Consider the following 18,361-nt stretch of genomic DNA (forward strand, 5'->3'; position numbering starts at 1 on the left):
TTCTCTACAATATGTTTAATAATCATTTTTTCTGTAGAAATTCTTCCACATCTCTAAAGAGAACTCCTTATAACACAATTGAGGCCTAATTCCTGTTTTTGTATCAAAAGCCATATACTCATTTCCTAAACCCTGTAAAATTTAATAATTTCTGTATTTCTAAACTAACTTTATCTTTTACTTTTCTTCATTCATCTTTCTAATTGTCTTCTGAATCATCTTCAAATTTTATATAGCTCTTAAACTTTAAGGCCCAGAATTACTCCTTGTACTTGAAGTAGTTTACCAGCAGAATTAACCCCCTTCTACCTTTATTCTACTGATCTATGGTTCTAAGCACCTTATAGGTAGTAATTGCTCAAGACAGTGGGCAAGAAAACAAAAAATGAAGTATTAGAAACCATGATAAAGCAATGTGAAATTAAGAAGGAATATTTCTAACACTGTGCCATGCCATTAGAAAATATGACTATTTTAAAAATGTGACTTATTAAAAAAATTTTAGTGTGTTTTTGGTCTGGAACAGGGACCTATGAGATAAAATTAAAATGTCTAGAGTATGTTTATTTGGAATTTCAGAAGGAAAGAAACGGGAGAATGGAACAGAAAAATATCTGAAGAAATACTGGTCAAAAATTTTTCCAAATTTGGTGAAAGACATAAAGTTGTCAATCAAAAAGCTTAGCAAATTGGAGTATGATCAATACACAGAAAATCACATGGGGCACATCATATTCAAATAGCTAAAAGCCGAAGATAAAGAGAAAATATTGAAAATAGCCAGAAGAAAAACACCTGGACACAATAAAAATGTGTCTGGCAATAAGACCTTGAATTACAAATCTCACTAAAAATAAACAGTAGAAGACTCAGGTCACACAGGCCAACTTATTTCTAATTTGGATGTCAAAATCAGGAGTTGCTCAAAAGAAACAACTTCATCCCATCCATAGTAAAGGATTAAGCAAAGTACCCCTGCTACTCCTACTGCAAGCCCATAAATTTTTCAAAAGGTGGTCTTCTGAAAAAAGCTCAGGAGGAAAGAGATGATCTCCAACACCATGCTAGGTGTAGAGCGGCAGTTTGGAAGGTAAGAAGAAATGGTTTTTTTAAAATATAGTTTAAAAACCAGAACTTGGTTTTCTATGGTAAAAGGGAAAGGAGCGGAAAGGTTCAAGGCAAAAGGGAGACAAAGCTGGGAGAGAAAATTTCACTGTATAATTTTTTTATATTTTCTCATTTTTTTGGTATATATATGTATTTTTATTGAAGTACAGTCAGTTTACAATGTTGTGTCAATTTCTGGGGTACAGCATAATGCTTCAGTCATACATGAAGACACACATATTCGTTTTCATATTCTTTTACACTGTAAGTTACTACAAGATATCAAATACAGCTCCCTGTGCTGTACAGCATGAAGTTGTTGTTTATTCTATATATATATCAGTTAGTATCTGCAAATATTTTGATTTTTTGAGTCTCATGAGTGTACTAGATGTTCAAAAAATTAAATTCTAAAAAACTAGTCTAAAAGTTAACTGGAACCAAGTGATCCAGCTAATCTGTATAACAACAGAATAAAAGACTAGTGAAAAGTAAATAGAGTAAATAAAATTCCTTCACTTCCATCATGCTTATTCTTCCCACTATGAACGTATCTTAAAATTTTGACATGTTTCAAGAGAAAAGTCATTGTTCCATTCTGAAGAACCAAAGTAAAACCTTTACAGTGGCTAGACCAGGAGGCCAGTAAAAATGAGAACAGTTTAGGGATTTATTTAAGCTTTTTTTGCCAAAATCCACGTAAAAGACAGTACACGTGTTAAAGGATAAGGAAAAAGAATATAGATATGTACACGTATAACTGAATCACTATGCTGTACACCAGAAACTAACACAACATTGTAAATCAACTATACCTCAAAAAAAAAAAGAGACAGTACATGCATGTCACACATCAGTGCCAGTTTCGCCCTGGCACCACTTACCTTTAGGAAGAGCGGGTTTAACTGCCATCCTGCCAACCAGGCATCCTTTCAGCATGGATTCATAGTTGACCCAACGATGAACCTGGTGTGGAATAAAAAAGACAGAAAAGCAACATGACTCTTCACTCCATGAGATGCTCTAATTTTCTTCTGATCAAAACTAGACATTATGACACTGCTCTGAAAAACTAAGAAACAGATTCAATTTGCCAACAAGGGAGTGACAAACAGCAGCATACATAGGGATTGTTCAAAACAATGTCCTCAAAGTGCTGTCTACACACCTCTGAGGTTCCTGACACCCTTAGTTTCATAATAATACTGTGACATCACTTGCCTTTTTCACTGTGTTGACATTTGCACTGATGTTGAAAACGCAACGTTGGGTAAAATTGCTTGCATTTTAGTACAAAGTAGTGCCAAAGCAGAGGTTTCAGTCATTATATTCTTCACTACCACAGACCCACAGGGGTGGGGGAAGTTGATTTCATTTAAGAATATCCTTCTTGAAGTAGAAAAACCAATTAATTTCCTTAAATCTCAACCCTTGGTTACAGGTCTTTTTTATATGCTGTGTGACAAAATGGGAAGTTCTCAAAAATACTTCTGATTCAAAGATGGTTGCCCGAAGGAAAAACACTTAGGCTACTGTTTGATTTGCATATTACATTGTGCTTTTTTTCTTGAAAGGCTGTTTATATGCAAAAGAAAAAGAATGACCAATAAACTAGTTATTCAGACTCGAGTATGCGATAGAAATTTTCTTCAAAATGAACAAAGTGAGACTGTCACTTCAAGGAAAACAACTGACAGGATTTGTTGCCAGACTTAGCGGTGGGAATTAAATTTAAACAGCCTTGCTGGAGGGCACCTTCTCAATATACATTAAAGCCTCACAACATGCAGCTCTTTCACCTAGCAGTTCACTTACTTGAGAAAATATTTATATAGACACAAAGATGCAGGCACCAGAATATTCATCATAGCAATATTTATATTAGCAAAATATTGGGAGCAACTAAATGTCCAATTATGAAAGACCAGTGGAGGAAAATCATAATATATTACTCAATAAAATACTATATAATCACTAAAATAATCAAGTCAAAAAAATACTGATACCAGCATCTTTATGTATATTCCTGAGTAAATAAATATATACCAAAATAGCAAATGTGTAAAATATATATATGTAATTATAAATGGGCACTCACTAATTAATATAAATTGAAATTTTATTTATCAAATATTTATGGAGTATCCAGTAATGTGTCAAGCACATCTCTGGGGCTATGGGGTTGGGGAGCATTCTAACAGACGGATGAAGGAGAAAGATATTCAAGGAGGCAAAGGTATGGAGTTTGTCAATCATGGAACTAGTGATTTACTCAAATCTATATAATAACAGAATAAAAATTCACTCAAAGCAGGTTGCATATTGAGAATAGTTACCATGATACAGTATTTTGAGGCCCTCAAATGCTGGGTAATGACTTTAAATTTATTACACTCAATGGTAGAGCAAGGTACTAAGACAATGGTCTTTAAGAATACTACTCTAGCTGCCATGTTATCTAAATTGGTACTGAAGGTAAAGATATCAGGATGGTATTAAAATATTAGGGTTAGAGAGGGTGATGATGACTTAAGGTAGTGGGAGGAGAGAAAAGGGAGCAATGTTTAAAGATAGCACCATGGAATTTCACCAGTCATTGGATATTGAAGCACATCTGTTACCAAGGCTGCTGCCCCAGAATCATACCACTGCCCCTCCCTCATGTGGAAACTAATTGCCCTTATCTGAGTTTCAGGCCCAATTACAAAAGGAGGAAGCAACAAAGAGAAAAACAAGAGCTGGTTACAACTAACTAGTCCTAGTTAGTTGGACTAGTGGAAGACCTTACCTCCAGTGGACCTTGAGCTTCATTATAAGCTCATTCTAATATATTAGCATGCTAAATGACACACCCACCAGCGACACAACAGTTGACAACTGCCATGACAACCAGAAAAGGACTGAAAAGGAGTGTTGCCTCAGTTCCGGGTCCAAATCACACCCCTGTTCTTGGATAAGTCATGAATATTCCTTCCTCTCTTTACTCAATTCCCTCCTTTTTTTCTTGACCTTCCTATATATATATGGTGTCTTAGTCGAAGTTAAGTTGAGAATTTAATTTGCAAACTAAGTTCCCACTTCCCCATTCTCTGGCCATTGAATAAAGTTTGTGCTATGCTCTCAGCATGGGTTTCTGCTGGCTGAGCAAATCTGAGCAGAAAAAGAACCTCCCCAGCCAAGAAAGGGGTCTGGGCCCAGGCTAGGATCCTGGTGTGCGTTTGGACGACCAATTTGGTAACAGAATGAGAGAAGGCAAAGATTATTCAAGTGCTTTCAAGTCCCCCAAAACAGGAAACAGACTAGGGGACAAGAAGGGAAGAAGAGGATGAGTTGATATTATTTGAGGGCACACTGAGGTCAAGTGCCAACAAGTTATCAAATTGCCCACTAGGCATTTGGAAATGCAAAATAAGAAGTCAAAGTGAGATCAAAACTAGAGACAGAAATCTGACAATCAAGAGATTACTTAATATTCTTTGTACATCAAACACTAGACACGAATTGATTCTCAAATATTTAAAAATAAAAGAAGCTTTACCACAGTTTCTAGACTATAAAGTTGTTCACTTCTGCAGTGAGTAAAAGTCATTAATAAACATCACTGGTCTTATTAAAGCCAAGGGGAATGTAGCAATCTGGTAACTAAAGCGTGGACAAAGAATGCAGCCTGCCATTTCAGTAAACAAAGGATGTCGCAGCCATAAAGCCATTGGGGCCATTCCCTCTGGGGTGCCCTAAGGAAAAACAGAATACTGGTCCTAGATAGGCTACGTGCATATCAAAGAAGTCATTTCAATAGGCCCAGACTCTTGCATCTTCCCATACACAGGAAAGCACTAAAATCATTAACATGAGATGTGTTTTTTGTGATCAGTAGTTACCTTTTTTTGATATTCACATTTTGTTTTGTTTTGTTTTCCAGCAAAAAATTCCTGTATATCCTGGCTTCTCCCTTTTCTCTTTGGAACGGTTCCTCAAAGATATCTGAGAGGTTGTTTCTAGCTATAGGCCTCAGGAATGTCCCAAATAAAACATAATTCTCATCTTTTCGGTTGTGTGGTTTTTTTTTAGCAGACAAAAGTACTGCTGAGACTGCTAAAGATCATAACAAAAATAGCAGTTCTTGTGACTTCCCCAAAACAAGCTTTCCTAAATAAGGTCCATATAACCACACAACACTGAGATATATAAATAGGACTAGATGTTACTGGAAACTCTTCTCGTAGAATGTACTTGAAGAGTACATGCAGCATCACAAGGTTACAGCACAGACAAAAAAGTATAGCAGACAAGTTTTCTGGCAAATGTTCCCAAACTTTTCTATTTGGCTCACATTGCTAGCCAATAACAAACCCCAAATGATAATTGGAGTTTACTTCAAATCAGCAATAAGAACCCCCAAGGAGAACCCAATCATCACCAATGGGCAAAAATGACTTTTCTCCAACTCAGGAAGAACATTAATAGCAAATGGGATTCTGCTATTTAATTAGATGCATGTAAGTACATTTAAATAAAAAACAAATTATATTTCTGGTAGCTGGTCAAAAAATAAATCATAAAATGGATGAGAAGATAAAAGGAACAGAAATCAAACTTCATTATTCAGAAGACAACTCAAAAGTAACCTAACCTGATTCAGGTATCTTAAATGGTAAAAATCCAGTACTAGAACATGGTTAACCATCACTAAAACAAAGATAGAAGATAAAGCATATGTGAGACAGAGGCAAATTTCTATTCATCTCAAGATAGTTGTTTCAAAATAATAGTTCAGCCAATTGATAGTAATTAACGTATTCTACATAACTTTAAAATAGTATAAGAGCTAATAATTGTTTTTAATAAATATAAGGGGGAAAGTAACTAATTTAGGTATCTTTTGACACATACATACAGAACCTCTGCTATCACTCTAGGAAAAAATTCGTTTTCTGTTTGTTCATGATCTTTCTACATAACACGCGGATTCAGTATAAGCAAGACAGGCTGATTATGCAACAATCCCCAAAAGAGAAAAGACTAAGAGCCAAGAAGCTAAGTGACCTGTTGTTCCCTCTAACCGTCACTACCTCCCTTAAGGCAGTCATCACCATTATCAAAACTGATCAAAACTGAGTAAACGGTCCAGCAGAGGCAGCAAGCACTAAGAATAGACTCCCAGATACAGATTTTAAACCATCTCTAAAATGTTAGTAAAGTAATTCAAAGGAAAATTAAATAAACAGTTGTTACTTATGAGCATCTACCCACACTTCAAGATTCAAGCCAACATACCTGAAATTTATGTTAACTATTTTTTTTTCCTTCTACCACCATCACACTACTAAACCTAAGGGTACTCTCCCACTGTGACAGAATGATTACTTTCAGCAACTTACCTGATCAAAAAGGTCAGTGCCATCGGATCCTGCTGCTCTCATAAGTTCATCTTCGCCACCAGGATGATACTCCATATACGGGCTGACATTATAAACAAACCCTACATCAAATAAGGAGAAATAATACCCTAAATGAACTTCTTAAAAACTGTACAAATTAGAAATATGTTTCAATAAATCTATCCAAAAACATTCCATTTAACAAACAATTATTTAAAGTTTTAAGAATATAAAAGGTCTGAGATTTTACCATACTTACAAGCTAACAAGTTAGCCTGCCAGTTTCATGGGTCCTGACAGAAAACATGGGACTCCTAGATTAGACCCAAAGGATAGCTTCTTACATCAACAGCAGTAACTAAAACAGCAGCCTCTGCACGAGTTCCCTGAATCCCAGTTCCCACAGAGCCATGTGAAGAGGTCCTGATAATACCCGCACGCTCAATGTGCTGTGTGATGGAAAAGGCATCTTGAACTTAGGAAACTCGGATCCTTTATAATAGGCAGTAAATATACCTGCCCTTTGTTCTGGCAGGAGACATTATCTTTATTGTATCGAACAGTAAGGAAGCCTGTCCTTTGCTCTAGAGGGAGACACTAGCTCTACCATCTAAGGTTGTTCACTATGCAAACATCCCTGAAAAGACTGCCTGGAGCAAAGACAGTCAGTGACTCTGCTTGCAAGATGTGCAGATATGCAAAAGACTTACAGAGAACTGCAATACACACACACACACACACACACACACACTCTAATGTTGATGTACATCATTTTTTAAATGCCCTAGCAACATTCAGGGGTACATTTTATAGCTAATTCATACCAAGAGAACTGCAGTGCAACTGAAAGTACACAAGTCAAATCAACAGCTACGCTGAGTTCTTTAGGCAATGTACGGTGGTACCTGTTCTAGTAAGTTTACCCTAAATTATCTCTTTTGTGTTGTATGTCTGGAACTCTGAGCTCTCAAATAAGTTCTTAGAACAAAAGTTATGCGCTTTAAAATGACCACTTAGTGCTTTGTATTGTCAGAAGCTCATACTGCCAATTTAATCACAGAATGAAGAGTCTTCAGACTGGGAGGACACTAAAGGCAATTTTCAGTCTGCTCTCTCATCCAGTACAGGATTCACGTCTACAGGATCTGCAGACAGACCATCATCCAGCATCTGCCCGAACAGTAGCAGCCTCTAGGAGCTCACTGCTTGTTTAAAGCTCAGCTCAACAGTCAACATCATTTCAGGTATAACCTGGAAACTGATGTTGCCGTTTTACACACAAAGAGCTCTTTTCCTTCTTGGCAAATGCTGCCTCTAGTTTTTCACATATACTTTTTATATCTGCTGTAATTTAAACCCCAGCTGCTTACTGATAAGGACTACAGGCATCTTAAAATAAAATATTTAAGTTTGTGTAAGTTTACACGTAAAAATTTTAAAAACCCACAATAAAACATGTAAAAGAAAAGAAAATATACCAGTTACCTAACCTAGCTAGTTACTGTGATTGAGCAACTAAGTACAGTCCTGATCTTCCTAGCAGCCAAGGCCAAAAGAGACACTAGTCACCATGGTCTCATTATCTGGTCTTAAAAAGTATTCAAATGAAACAAACAAACAAACAAGAGAGACTCATTCATTAGTTCTTTAAAGGGGAGAGACTCCCTTTGAGGCTTTGATAATTGATATCGTGAAGAATTATGAGTTCCAATATAGGGGCCACTGGCCACATAACAGATACTACAATTTAACCACATGCAGAAACATTCTCCAAGTACCATTCCTCCCACCCTCCCCAGCCCTAGGCAACCAGCAAGGTACTTTCCGTCTCTTTAGACTTACATATTTTGGGCATTTCACATAAATGGACTCATACAATACATGGTCTTTTGTATTTGCCTTCTCTCACTTAGTATAGTATTTTCAGTTTCATCCATGTTGTTGCATGTATCATTCCTCTTTATGACTGAATAATATTCTATGTATGGAGAGGCTGCATTTTGTTTATCCATTCATCAGTTCAGGGACATTTAGGTGGTTTTCACTTTTTGGCTATTACAAATAATGCTGCTATGAACATCTGTGTACATGTTTTTGTGTGGACAAATATTTTTATTTCTTTTAAGTATATGCCTTGGAGTGAATTTGCAGAGTCATATGGTACCTTTATGTTTAACCTTCTAAGGAACTGTCAGACTGTTTTCTATTCTCTGCAGCAATGTGTGAAGGCTCCAATTCCAGAGAACTCTTTCTTAACTCACTACTCCAACCCCCTTCAGAGAGGAAACACCTTTTCCCACCTATAGAAACTGAATCACACCTTGTGTCTCAGATAACTGAACTCAGAACTGGACTGCGGCATGCACTAAACTATGTTCAACTCCCAGTCCTATATGAGACAGACAATGTAAGATTCAAATACCTATTTCATATCTATTAATCTATCTCCCAGATGAGGCTGCCACAATTTTTCAGGTTAGGTAACCATGTATGTGAAACCTAAGAGCCCACCAATAAGGAGTGAACTGCATCCTCATGGTTCAGGCCACACATTCACTATTAAGTTTTCACTTTCCCTTTGTTCTATTTTGAAAGTCAGAGAGTTTCACAGTGTGGTCCAGGGGCTCCTGCAGAGCTCAAGACTCTTTTGGTTGTCCAAGGCCAAAACTTTTCATAATAAAACTAAGATGCTGTCTGCCTTTTTAAAAATCTCATTTTTTTCCACAAGTGTATAAGATTAAATGCAGAAGGTGATATGAGAATATAGTTGTCATCTATTAAGCCACATATTAAAGATATTTGCCAAAATGTAAAACAACGTCACTTTCTCATATTTTGTTAAAATTTCATTTTCCATGAAAATATCATTGTTTATGATAACACAGAGTGAATTTACTTTTACTTTTAAATTAATTTTAAAAATTATTTCCATTTCTCAATTTTAATTTCTAAAGGGTAAACATTATTAGCCATAACCACCATAAACAAAGGTTCTTTGGGGTCTTCAATAATTTTTAAGAGTAAGGGATCTTAAAACCAAAAAGTTTGAGAACTACTGCTATAACTAAAAGTGCTTTTTTTAATTAGATTTTAAAATAATTTGTTTTAAAATTCAAACACAAATGTAACTCCAAAGCCCAACATTATATTCATTCAACAAAAATTTATTTAATATGTACCATGTATGTGCAATGTATTATGCTACTACACTGCGGTATTCCTATTTGTTTCACTAATCATCACTGTTCATTTTGTTGGTTCTAAAATAAGTGAAGGAAAAAGGTGTGTTCACCTAGTAAAATCATGGCATAGTTCACTGTATTCAAATGCATGGATCCATTTTTGCAAGTACTGTGACTACTTTGCCATCTTGTGTTCAGTAAAGGAACTGCATATTATTTTTATTATCTCTAATGTTTAGTTCTTCTAACTGCTAAGAGGGGATGATAAAGTATGCAACAATGGTTATTGATTTGAATTCTAGCTTTCAATTCTATTAATGTTTGCTTCATGTATTTTGAAGCTTTGTTATCAGGCATAAACAGTCTTCCTAAAGAACTGTCCTCAACATTACAAAATCTCTAGTCTAAAGATTCTTTGTCTGGTAATAGATCTTACCTAATATTAATATAGTCTAACTTTACTATATTTACTGTTTAGATAGTATACTTTTTTCTACACATTTACTTTCAACCTGTGTCTTTATAGTTAAAAGTGTATCTTTCATAGATATCATGTAGTTGCGCCTTGACACAGAAACACACAAAGAAAATTCCTTTCAATTAGAATAACTGGTTCATTTATACTTGAATTAATTATTGATGTGACTGAATTTTGAGCAACCATCTTATTAGGCTCCCTTCCCAGCCCCAAGTTTTCTTTTTTTGTTATGCCCTCCAAGTTTTCTATTTGTGTCTCTGTTCCTCTTTCCCTGACTTCTTTTGGGTTAACCAAATTTTTTTTTAATTTCATTTTACTTTATCTATTGTATTTTTAATGTAGCTCTTTGCATTATATTTTAAGTGATTATTCTAAGGTGTATAATATATATCCTTAGGTTTAACCAACATTACTTGTGTTAATGTTGTACCTCACACACGTAAGAACTATTTACTGCTCTCCATTCCTGATACTTTATGTAACCCCACAATACAATGTTACGTTTTAGCTTTTATTTTTTAATTTTTTTGAGGTTAATTTTTGCTTTTATTTGCCAGTGTAACTTAACTACAGTGGCTTACAAACTTTTTTGATCTAAAAAATACATTTTACATCACAAGCCAGCACACACACACATATATGTATATAACTGAAACCAGTTTTGCCCAAAATGCCTACCCTGAGTTTCCTTGTTTTTAAGACTTTTTTTTTTTAAAGCAGTTTTAGGTTTACAACAAAATTGACAGGAAGGTACAGAAATTTCCCATATACCCCTTTCCACACATATGTGTAGTCATTATTTTTATTTACTAGAGTGGTACTTTTTCTTTTTTTTAACTAAGGATGAACATACATTGACACATCATAGTCAAAATCCACAGTCCACCTTAGTTTGGACAAAAGTAAAATGACATGGATAGCCATTGTTCTAATGTCATACAAAGTATATTCACTGCTCTAAAAACCTTCTGTCCTCAGAATGGCATATGGAATCTCTCTTTTCCCTTGAAAAGAGGTTCAAAGCCTTCATGTCTGTAAGACCACTCTTGGCCCGCCCATGCATGGACCAGACAGGCTCTAGGTGGCAAATTCCCCCACTAAATACTGTGGCTTTTCTTCCAATAGTGATCCCTGTCCCACTGGTCCTGCCCAGCAGCCATGTGGAGGTGCAAGGGGACACGTGTAGCATATGTGTTCATAGGAAGGCCCCCACTTTGGGGCCCCTTGTCACAGTGAGCCCAGATTCCTGTCGGGTGTGTTGTGAACAGAGGAGCTCTCTCTTTAGGCCCCCTGCTGAGCACACCCCCAGTTTTAGCTTTTAAAAGTCACATATTTTTTAAAGGAGGAAGAAAAGTAATCCTATGTCTTTCCTTACATATTTACTATTTCCTGAAGACCTGAGCTTGCATCTGGTATCACTACCCTTTAACCTGATGAATTTCCTTTAGAACTCCTTATAGTGAACTCGTGCTGATACAAAATTCTTAAGTTTTTGTTAATCCAAAAAGGCCTTTATTTCATCTGCATCTTTAAGGTGTCTTTAAGGATACAGAATTCAGTGTTGGTGGTATGATTTTCTTCTCTTCAACATTTTTATTGTGTCCAGGTGTTTTTCTTCTGGCTATTTTTTTTAATTGACAATTTTATGTCTTTCACCAAATTTGGAAAATTTTTTGGCCAGTATTTCTTCAGGTATTTTTCTGTTCCATTTTCCCATTTCTCTCCTTCTCAAATTCCAAATAAACATACACTAGACATTTTAATTTTACCTTATAGGTCCCTGAATCTCCATTCATTTTAATTCCAGTAATTTTCCTCTTTGTTCTTCAGATTGGATAATTTCTATTAATCTATCTGTAAGTTCCCTAAGCTTCCTTTTGTTAGGTCCAATCTGCTATTAAGCCCATTTGGTAAAATGTTTTCTTTCTTTCTTTCTTTCTTTTTATTTATTTATTTATTTGTATTTTTTCATTGAACTATAGTCAGTTTACAATGTTGTGTCAATTTTTGGTGTACAGCACAATGCTTGTCATACATGGTTATACATATATTCATTTTCATATTCTTTTTCACCATAAGCTACTACAAGATATTGAATATACTTCCCTGTGCTATACAGTATAAACTTGTTTATCTATTTTACATATACCAGTCAGTATCTGCAATCTCGAACTCCCCAAATATTGTATTTCTCAGTTCCACATTCCCGTGTTTTATAGTCTCCTGTTCATTACGAACACAATGTGATTTCCTGAGATTTTGTATTTGTTCATTCATTACATACCTATATTCCTTTACTTCCTTGAATATTGCTATAATAGATGCTTTAAAATCCTTATGAACTAAATTCAACATCTGGATCATCTCAGGGTCAGTCTTTAATAACTGCCTTTTCTCTTGAGCATGTCTAGAAACTCTGGATTATATCCTGGCCATTGTAAATAATGTTTTAGAAACTCTGGATTCTATTACATTCCTCTAAAGAGTACTGACTATTTTAATAGGCAATTAACATGACGGGACTCACACTCCAAACTCTGTTTTCCTTTCAGAGGAGTGAAAACTAAAACATCTGTTCAACAGGCTGCCTAGAGTCTGTCCGTATACAAGATTTAAACAGTTTATATCCCTCTCTGGATATCTCTTTTTCTAGATTTTCTTCCTCATTTTCCAGTTAGTACAAATGCCCTAAAATTTGTCATCTAGTTCTCCTAGCCAGTAAGACTGGGAGTCTCAACCTGAATTTTAGCCACCCTTCACAGTACCAACTTGGGCATGACCTCAAGTTAAATGCCGTAAAGAAATGGCAATTCATGAAGTGACAATTCCTTCTAAAAATAGATAACCTTTACTCTCTAGTTTCTGTCTGCTTTTGGTTGCTCACTAAGTTTTTAGATAGTTTTTTTTTTTTCTCAAATACGTTGTCCTGAGTTTACAGTTGATATCTGCCAGAGCGTTAGTTTAATAAGAGCTATAACCAGATCAGCTATAACCAAAGCAGAACTCTGCATATTATTTTAGAAAACTAGGCAATTACCTTGCTAATGTCAATGGAGACAAACAGAAAGTAAGTCAATAAAAGATAAATGGATTTTATAATGATTTAAAGTAAATGTGGCCATGGCACTTAAGAATAGTAATTAGAATGCAGGCTTGCAAGGTGTCTGATAATAGAGTATCTTAGGACTTTGGGATTAAAAGCATTCATTTGTCTCCCACATTTATGAAAACTTTCTAACGACTGTAAGCTAAAACCACAGAGACACAGAAGTCAGAAGAGGAGATGACAGCAATAAAGTTTTGGAAGATTGAAAGCCAAATAATAAGCAGTAATATACTTAGCAGAATGAAGAAATGTGAAATAAGGCCTAGGTGTAAACTGGAGGGGAACCTATTTGAAAAAAAAAGCTAATATGTGCATCAGATCCCCCAAAAGGTACAGTAGTCAGAGATTCCAGGTAGTTCTGAAAGTTAGGGTGCAGGAGGGTCAAATTCAATATAAGCTGTATGGCCCTTAAATCCTCTCCCCACCCCCCACAACCACGTAACAAGCCCCTTCCCAACCCACAGGAAGTGTAGGTTTTCTTTGTAGAGATAGTGAACCAGAGAGACACTACACTCAGGGAAACAGCACACAGTGGAGGAGGAGCTTGAATTAAAAATGAGAAGTAAAAGTCTACATGTCAAAATATTAAGATCTACCTCCTACCACCTACCACAGCAGAACACCTATTTGCAGGTGACTGGAGGATTCTAGACCAAAAGAAAAGACTTACATTAGTAGGTTAGGGTGCCCTGGCACTGCCCCCAGTCAGTTCATTAAAAAAAGTTCTGCCTCTACACATGAAACTTCCATTTAGCTTTCTGGTCCATCACTCTCACCATGAAGGGACAAACATTTGGAGAAAGCCACTAAAAATTAAATTAATGTCTTAAGCATTTATTAAATTGTCAAGGTCTGATGCACAGTTTTTAAGAGCTTAAAAAAAAAAAAGGGAGTAGAAATGAAACCAACACTACTTCAGTGAAATTAGAACCAGGAAAAAAAACTGTTCTGAAGACAACTCAGAGCTTCAGATTGCTCCAAACAACTTCAATAGTGGTCACTACAATTTACAAAAGAACTAAAAGCATCTGGTCTGAATGCCTCAGTTTGCCCAGGAAGATTTAAACGGAATGTGATAAAGGGCTTCTAAGCATTTCAGAAGGTCAACTGGCCATAATTATCAAGGTCAACTTATGTGACATTATTAGTATCAGGAAAAACAGCCGTGACATTTAACTAAAAGGAAATTGACCGGTAAAAGCATTAAAAATTAACCAACAGTCTGAGTAGTCAGTTATACTCTGAGTATTCTGAAAAAAAAATCCACAAACTTCCCCTGGAAAGAATAATGATCAAACATCATTAGCAACAGCCACATTTACTATTCTTAAACTAGATTTACAACTTATATCAATATTAAACAAGGCATTCTATCTCTAAAAGATCAGTCTTCCTACCTTTCCCCACCTCTTTCTTATTCTATGGGATCATTTCCCTCCGTCCGCCTGTGCCTTAGGTCTACCAATGACAGCTACCAGCACTCACTGCCTTGCAATTAGTAACCTGGGGGTAGGGGAGGGAGGCTAAACATGTCCTTACGCTTTGGGTTATTTCCTATTTTCCAAAACAAGCCAGTGCAAAGATCGATTAAGATGTAATGATGAACTTAAGAAGTAGAACCCATTGCAAGATTTATAGCATATGGAGAAAGACAGAAATATAAAAAGTATCTCCAAAATGTTATAGATGGTCTAACATCAAATGCTGAGGAAGAAAGCCCAGAGGAAGAAGCAAAGTCCAAGAGGTCAGGATAAGATGAAGAGAGTGAAAGGAAGAAACTGTTGGAAGAAAGGAAGGAAAGAACTGAGGATGTTATGTAAGATAAGCGACTACCCGAGATCACAGAGGCGGCTGGGGAGGATTGATAAGAGCACACGAAGGGTCAAGTCTTAGAAAAAAGTGTGCCTTACAAAGAATGATGCCTATGAAAGGACTATGTCTTTCCAATATAAGAGAGAGAGAAGAAGTTATACAGATATCACTAACTTTAAGTTCCTTATATTCACAGTGAACACATAACGTATGTGCACTTGGTCTGTCTCTCTCTCATAAAATCACCCCATCCAGCCTCCACACATGCTTTTTCCAGAACCTGTAAAACAGTTCCCCTTCCTCTGTGCCTGGTTAAGGGCCATTTAGATTCCATCTCTGCTCAATCTTCTGGAATCTTCACTCTTAGCACAGCAGACCTCTCCTTCACAATGCTTGTCAGATTTGATTAACACTTTGTGTTCCCCACCAGATTGTAAATTCCATAAAAGCAGGGGCCAGCTCTGTTTTAAACTTCCATATTACTCTCCAGAACCTGGTACAGTGAATGACACATAGTAGACTCCGAGAAATATTGATTACATGAGTGAACCAATACAGAGAAAAAGAAAAAACATAGAGTCTCTGTTTTCTATGAATGACAATTACACACAAAGTCACAAAAAAAGCAAAAGCTATGTCTCATTAAGTTACTAAAAATAAAAACTGTCTCAGAAGGATATCCTATATGATTGTTAATTAGCCATGTTAATTATCACAAGAGAAGAGCTACAAGTTAACAGGCACTTCATCGTAATTTCTTAATGAAGTTGCATATGGTATTCAAAGTGAGTTACACACAAATGCCAAGCCAGGAGTTGGATATGGTAAAACAGGAGGCATTATAGTGCAGTTTAAGCATAACAGCTTACCCTAGATCAGGTATCCAGAGGTTTTTACTCCCTGACAGGCAGGGTCAATACCCCTACTCAGCCCTGAAGCAGCTGCAGAAGATGGACTGTTGCACTTCTGTCTCCCATAAGATTGTGGGAATAAAATCTCTGAAGGGAGTGAGACAGGAGGGAAGGGGGCAGGGTACAAGCATTACAAGAATGCCACAGCTCTTGAGGATATGATATAAACTGGTTAGAACCAACTTGGCCCAAGATGGCTAAAGATTTGACTTCCAGTAGACCTTGAGCCTCATTATACACTCACTGGAATACATCAGCTTGCTAAATGACACACCCACAGGTGCCATGACAGTTCCCAGGCTGACCATAAAAGGCAAAAAAGTAAGCTGGGCCAAATTCCTGGAAATCCCCACTCCTTCCCCAAATAGCTGGAATAAGCCTCCCTCTTGTTAGCATATGCAGTTACCCAGCCGATAAAAACTAACCCCCCACACATATCGGGGCCACCCCCTTGCCTCCTGAGACAGCAGCACTCTGTCTATGGAGTATGTATCTCCCTGAATAAATCTACTTTCACTTAAAAAAAAACCCAGCATAATAGCTTAGAATCAAGTCGCCTAGGTTAGAACAGTGGCTCCATTCTCATCAGCTATGGCTTTAGCAAGATGGTCTCCTCTCTGCAGTAGGCATTTTCCCTACCCAGGATCCACTCCTCTTCCAGCAACAGCATCACTTTTTCATCAAGGAGGCACATCTTTCCCGATTTTTCAGTCTGGTCCCTCTCTAGGCTACGGGATGAAACTGCGGCATAGGTTTAAGTGATTAAGTATACATTTTCCCCTAAATAGAACTACTGTTCCAGCAATGAGAATATGATTAAAACTGTGCCAATCAGAGCCAATTCCAAGACTTTTATTTTAGCGACCAAGTAAAAGGAATAGAACCTGAAAATAACTGGGGTTAGAGTTGACAAGGTCATCTTGCTGCTATGAAGAGTGAGTCCTACAATGGAGCAATCCCAGAAGGGAAACTAAAAGACAGTGTGAAGGCAGATCCTGGGGACACTACCTGAGCCCCTGTACCACTCCTCACCTCAAGTCAGCTCTATCTGTTACTTTTCAGTTGATCTTTGCTTTCTGCTTAAATCAGGCTAGGCTGAAATTTCTGTCACTTACATCCATGAGTCCCTAGTAATTATACTTTCTCAATTTCAGTTTCCTAATTTGGAAAGTGAGGATTCTCTAAGCTTCAGTGCCCTCATTCATGAAGCAGAATACCGACCTCAGGTTTGTTGTGAAAATTAAACACTTAGCACATAGCACAGATCTGACAGATCACCAACCTGCTAAGAGATTTAAAAATAGAAAACACTTCTTATAAAGAATATTGAGCTATACACATGATTTTAATTAAAAAACTGAGACTTATGTGACTGGATTATAAGTTCAAGTGAGCAAAAACCTCTGGCAAAAAGAAAATGGCAATAGCTAAAACATAACTTGGGATAAAAATCCCAACACTGAGTTTGCTGTCACCAGGTAATTCAGACATTAACTAAGCCTACAATGAGAGTTATTGCAAATTATGTCCATAAAGATACTGATGCCAATGCGAAAGGAAAGAAATTCAGTCAAGCCCCCACCAGTAACAACAAGAGTAGAAATCAATGAAATAGAAAAGAGACAAGCAAACAGAGAAAATCAAAACCAAAAGTTAATAAAATTGATAAACCTCTAGTAAGATTGATCAAGCAAAAAAAAAAAGAAACCAAAAATTATCAATATCAAGAATAAAAGAAGGTATATCACTTTATGAAGTATATCACTTTAATGAAGACATTAAAGAGACAATAAGGGAATATGGTGAACAACTTTATGGTCAATAACAGAGATGAAATTAACTTAGGTTATGTTTTGTTTTTCAGTGAATGTGTCATTTCTGACACAAGAAAGAGAGAAAACATGAATAGCCCTATAAATTTTTTTAAAACTGAATTTGTAATCAAAAACTTCCTTACAAAGAAATTTTCTAAATGTTGGTTGAAGTCTGTAAACCACTGTGTCAATCAAACAAAACACTTGAGGGTTAGATGAGGTCCCAGGAACACCAGTTTTTTTTTCCCTCTATTGGATTTTTAGTGAATGGATGGGAGGTACAGAGAGAGGAAGAGTCAAAAAGAAAGAGACTGAATGACAATTAAGGAGATAATGACAGATAAAAGTAAAAGAAAGCAAAACGTCTGGGATGTCAGTAGGACAGAACTAATAAAATCAACAAAGACTAGATTACATGCATTAATGATGTACACTGGGCAACCTGAGAACCTATGGGGTGGATTAGAAATGGATGAACAAAGGGGAAAAGATCTGTAAAAAATGTTGGTTTGTATTTTCTAAACAAGCAAGAGATAGGAGAAAAGAGTTGTTCATAAATCTGCAAACTGT

The 18,361-nt window shown here is 36.4% G+C and overlaps 1 protein-coding gene and 1 non-coding gene across 3 annotated transcripts in view; both read right to left on the minus strand.

Moving 5' to 3' along the window:
• The window catches only part of CYB5R4 (cytochrome b5 reductase 4), a 68,367-nt gene that overhangs the window by 40,683 nt on the left and 9,323 nt on the right, over nt 1–18,361 (minus strand). For both annotated transcript variants that reach the window (XM_010972867.3, XM_045508611.2), the window contains exons 3-4: nt 6,489–6,589; nt 1,992–2,073 (exon numbers count right to left, since the gene is read on the minus strand). In XM_010972867.3, the coding sequence (XP_010971169.1) occupies nt 1,992–2,073; nt 6,489–6,589 (183 nt within the window). The remainder of the gene's footprint in view (nt 1–1,991; nt 2,074–6,488; nt 6,590–18,361) is intronic.
• Nucleotides 11,327–11,454, minus strand: LOC123613634 (small nucleolar RNA SNORA11). The gene has a single exon (XR_006721010.1). It is a non-coding gene; the product is annotated as a small nucleolar RNA SNORA11 (small nucleolar RNA).

This window comes from Camelus bactrianus, chromosome 8 (genome assembly GCF_048773025.1).
Source record: "Camelus bactrianus isolate YW-2024 breed Bactrian camel chromosome 8, ASM4877302v1, whole genome shotgun sequence".
Classification (NCBI taxonomy): Eukaryota; Metazoa; Chordata; class Mammalia; order Artiodactyla; family Camelidae; genus Camelus; species Camelus bactrianus.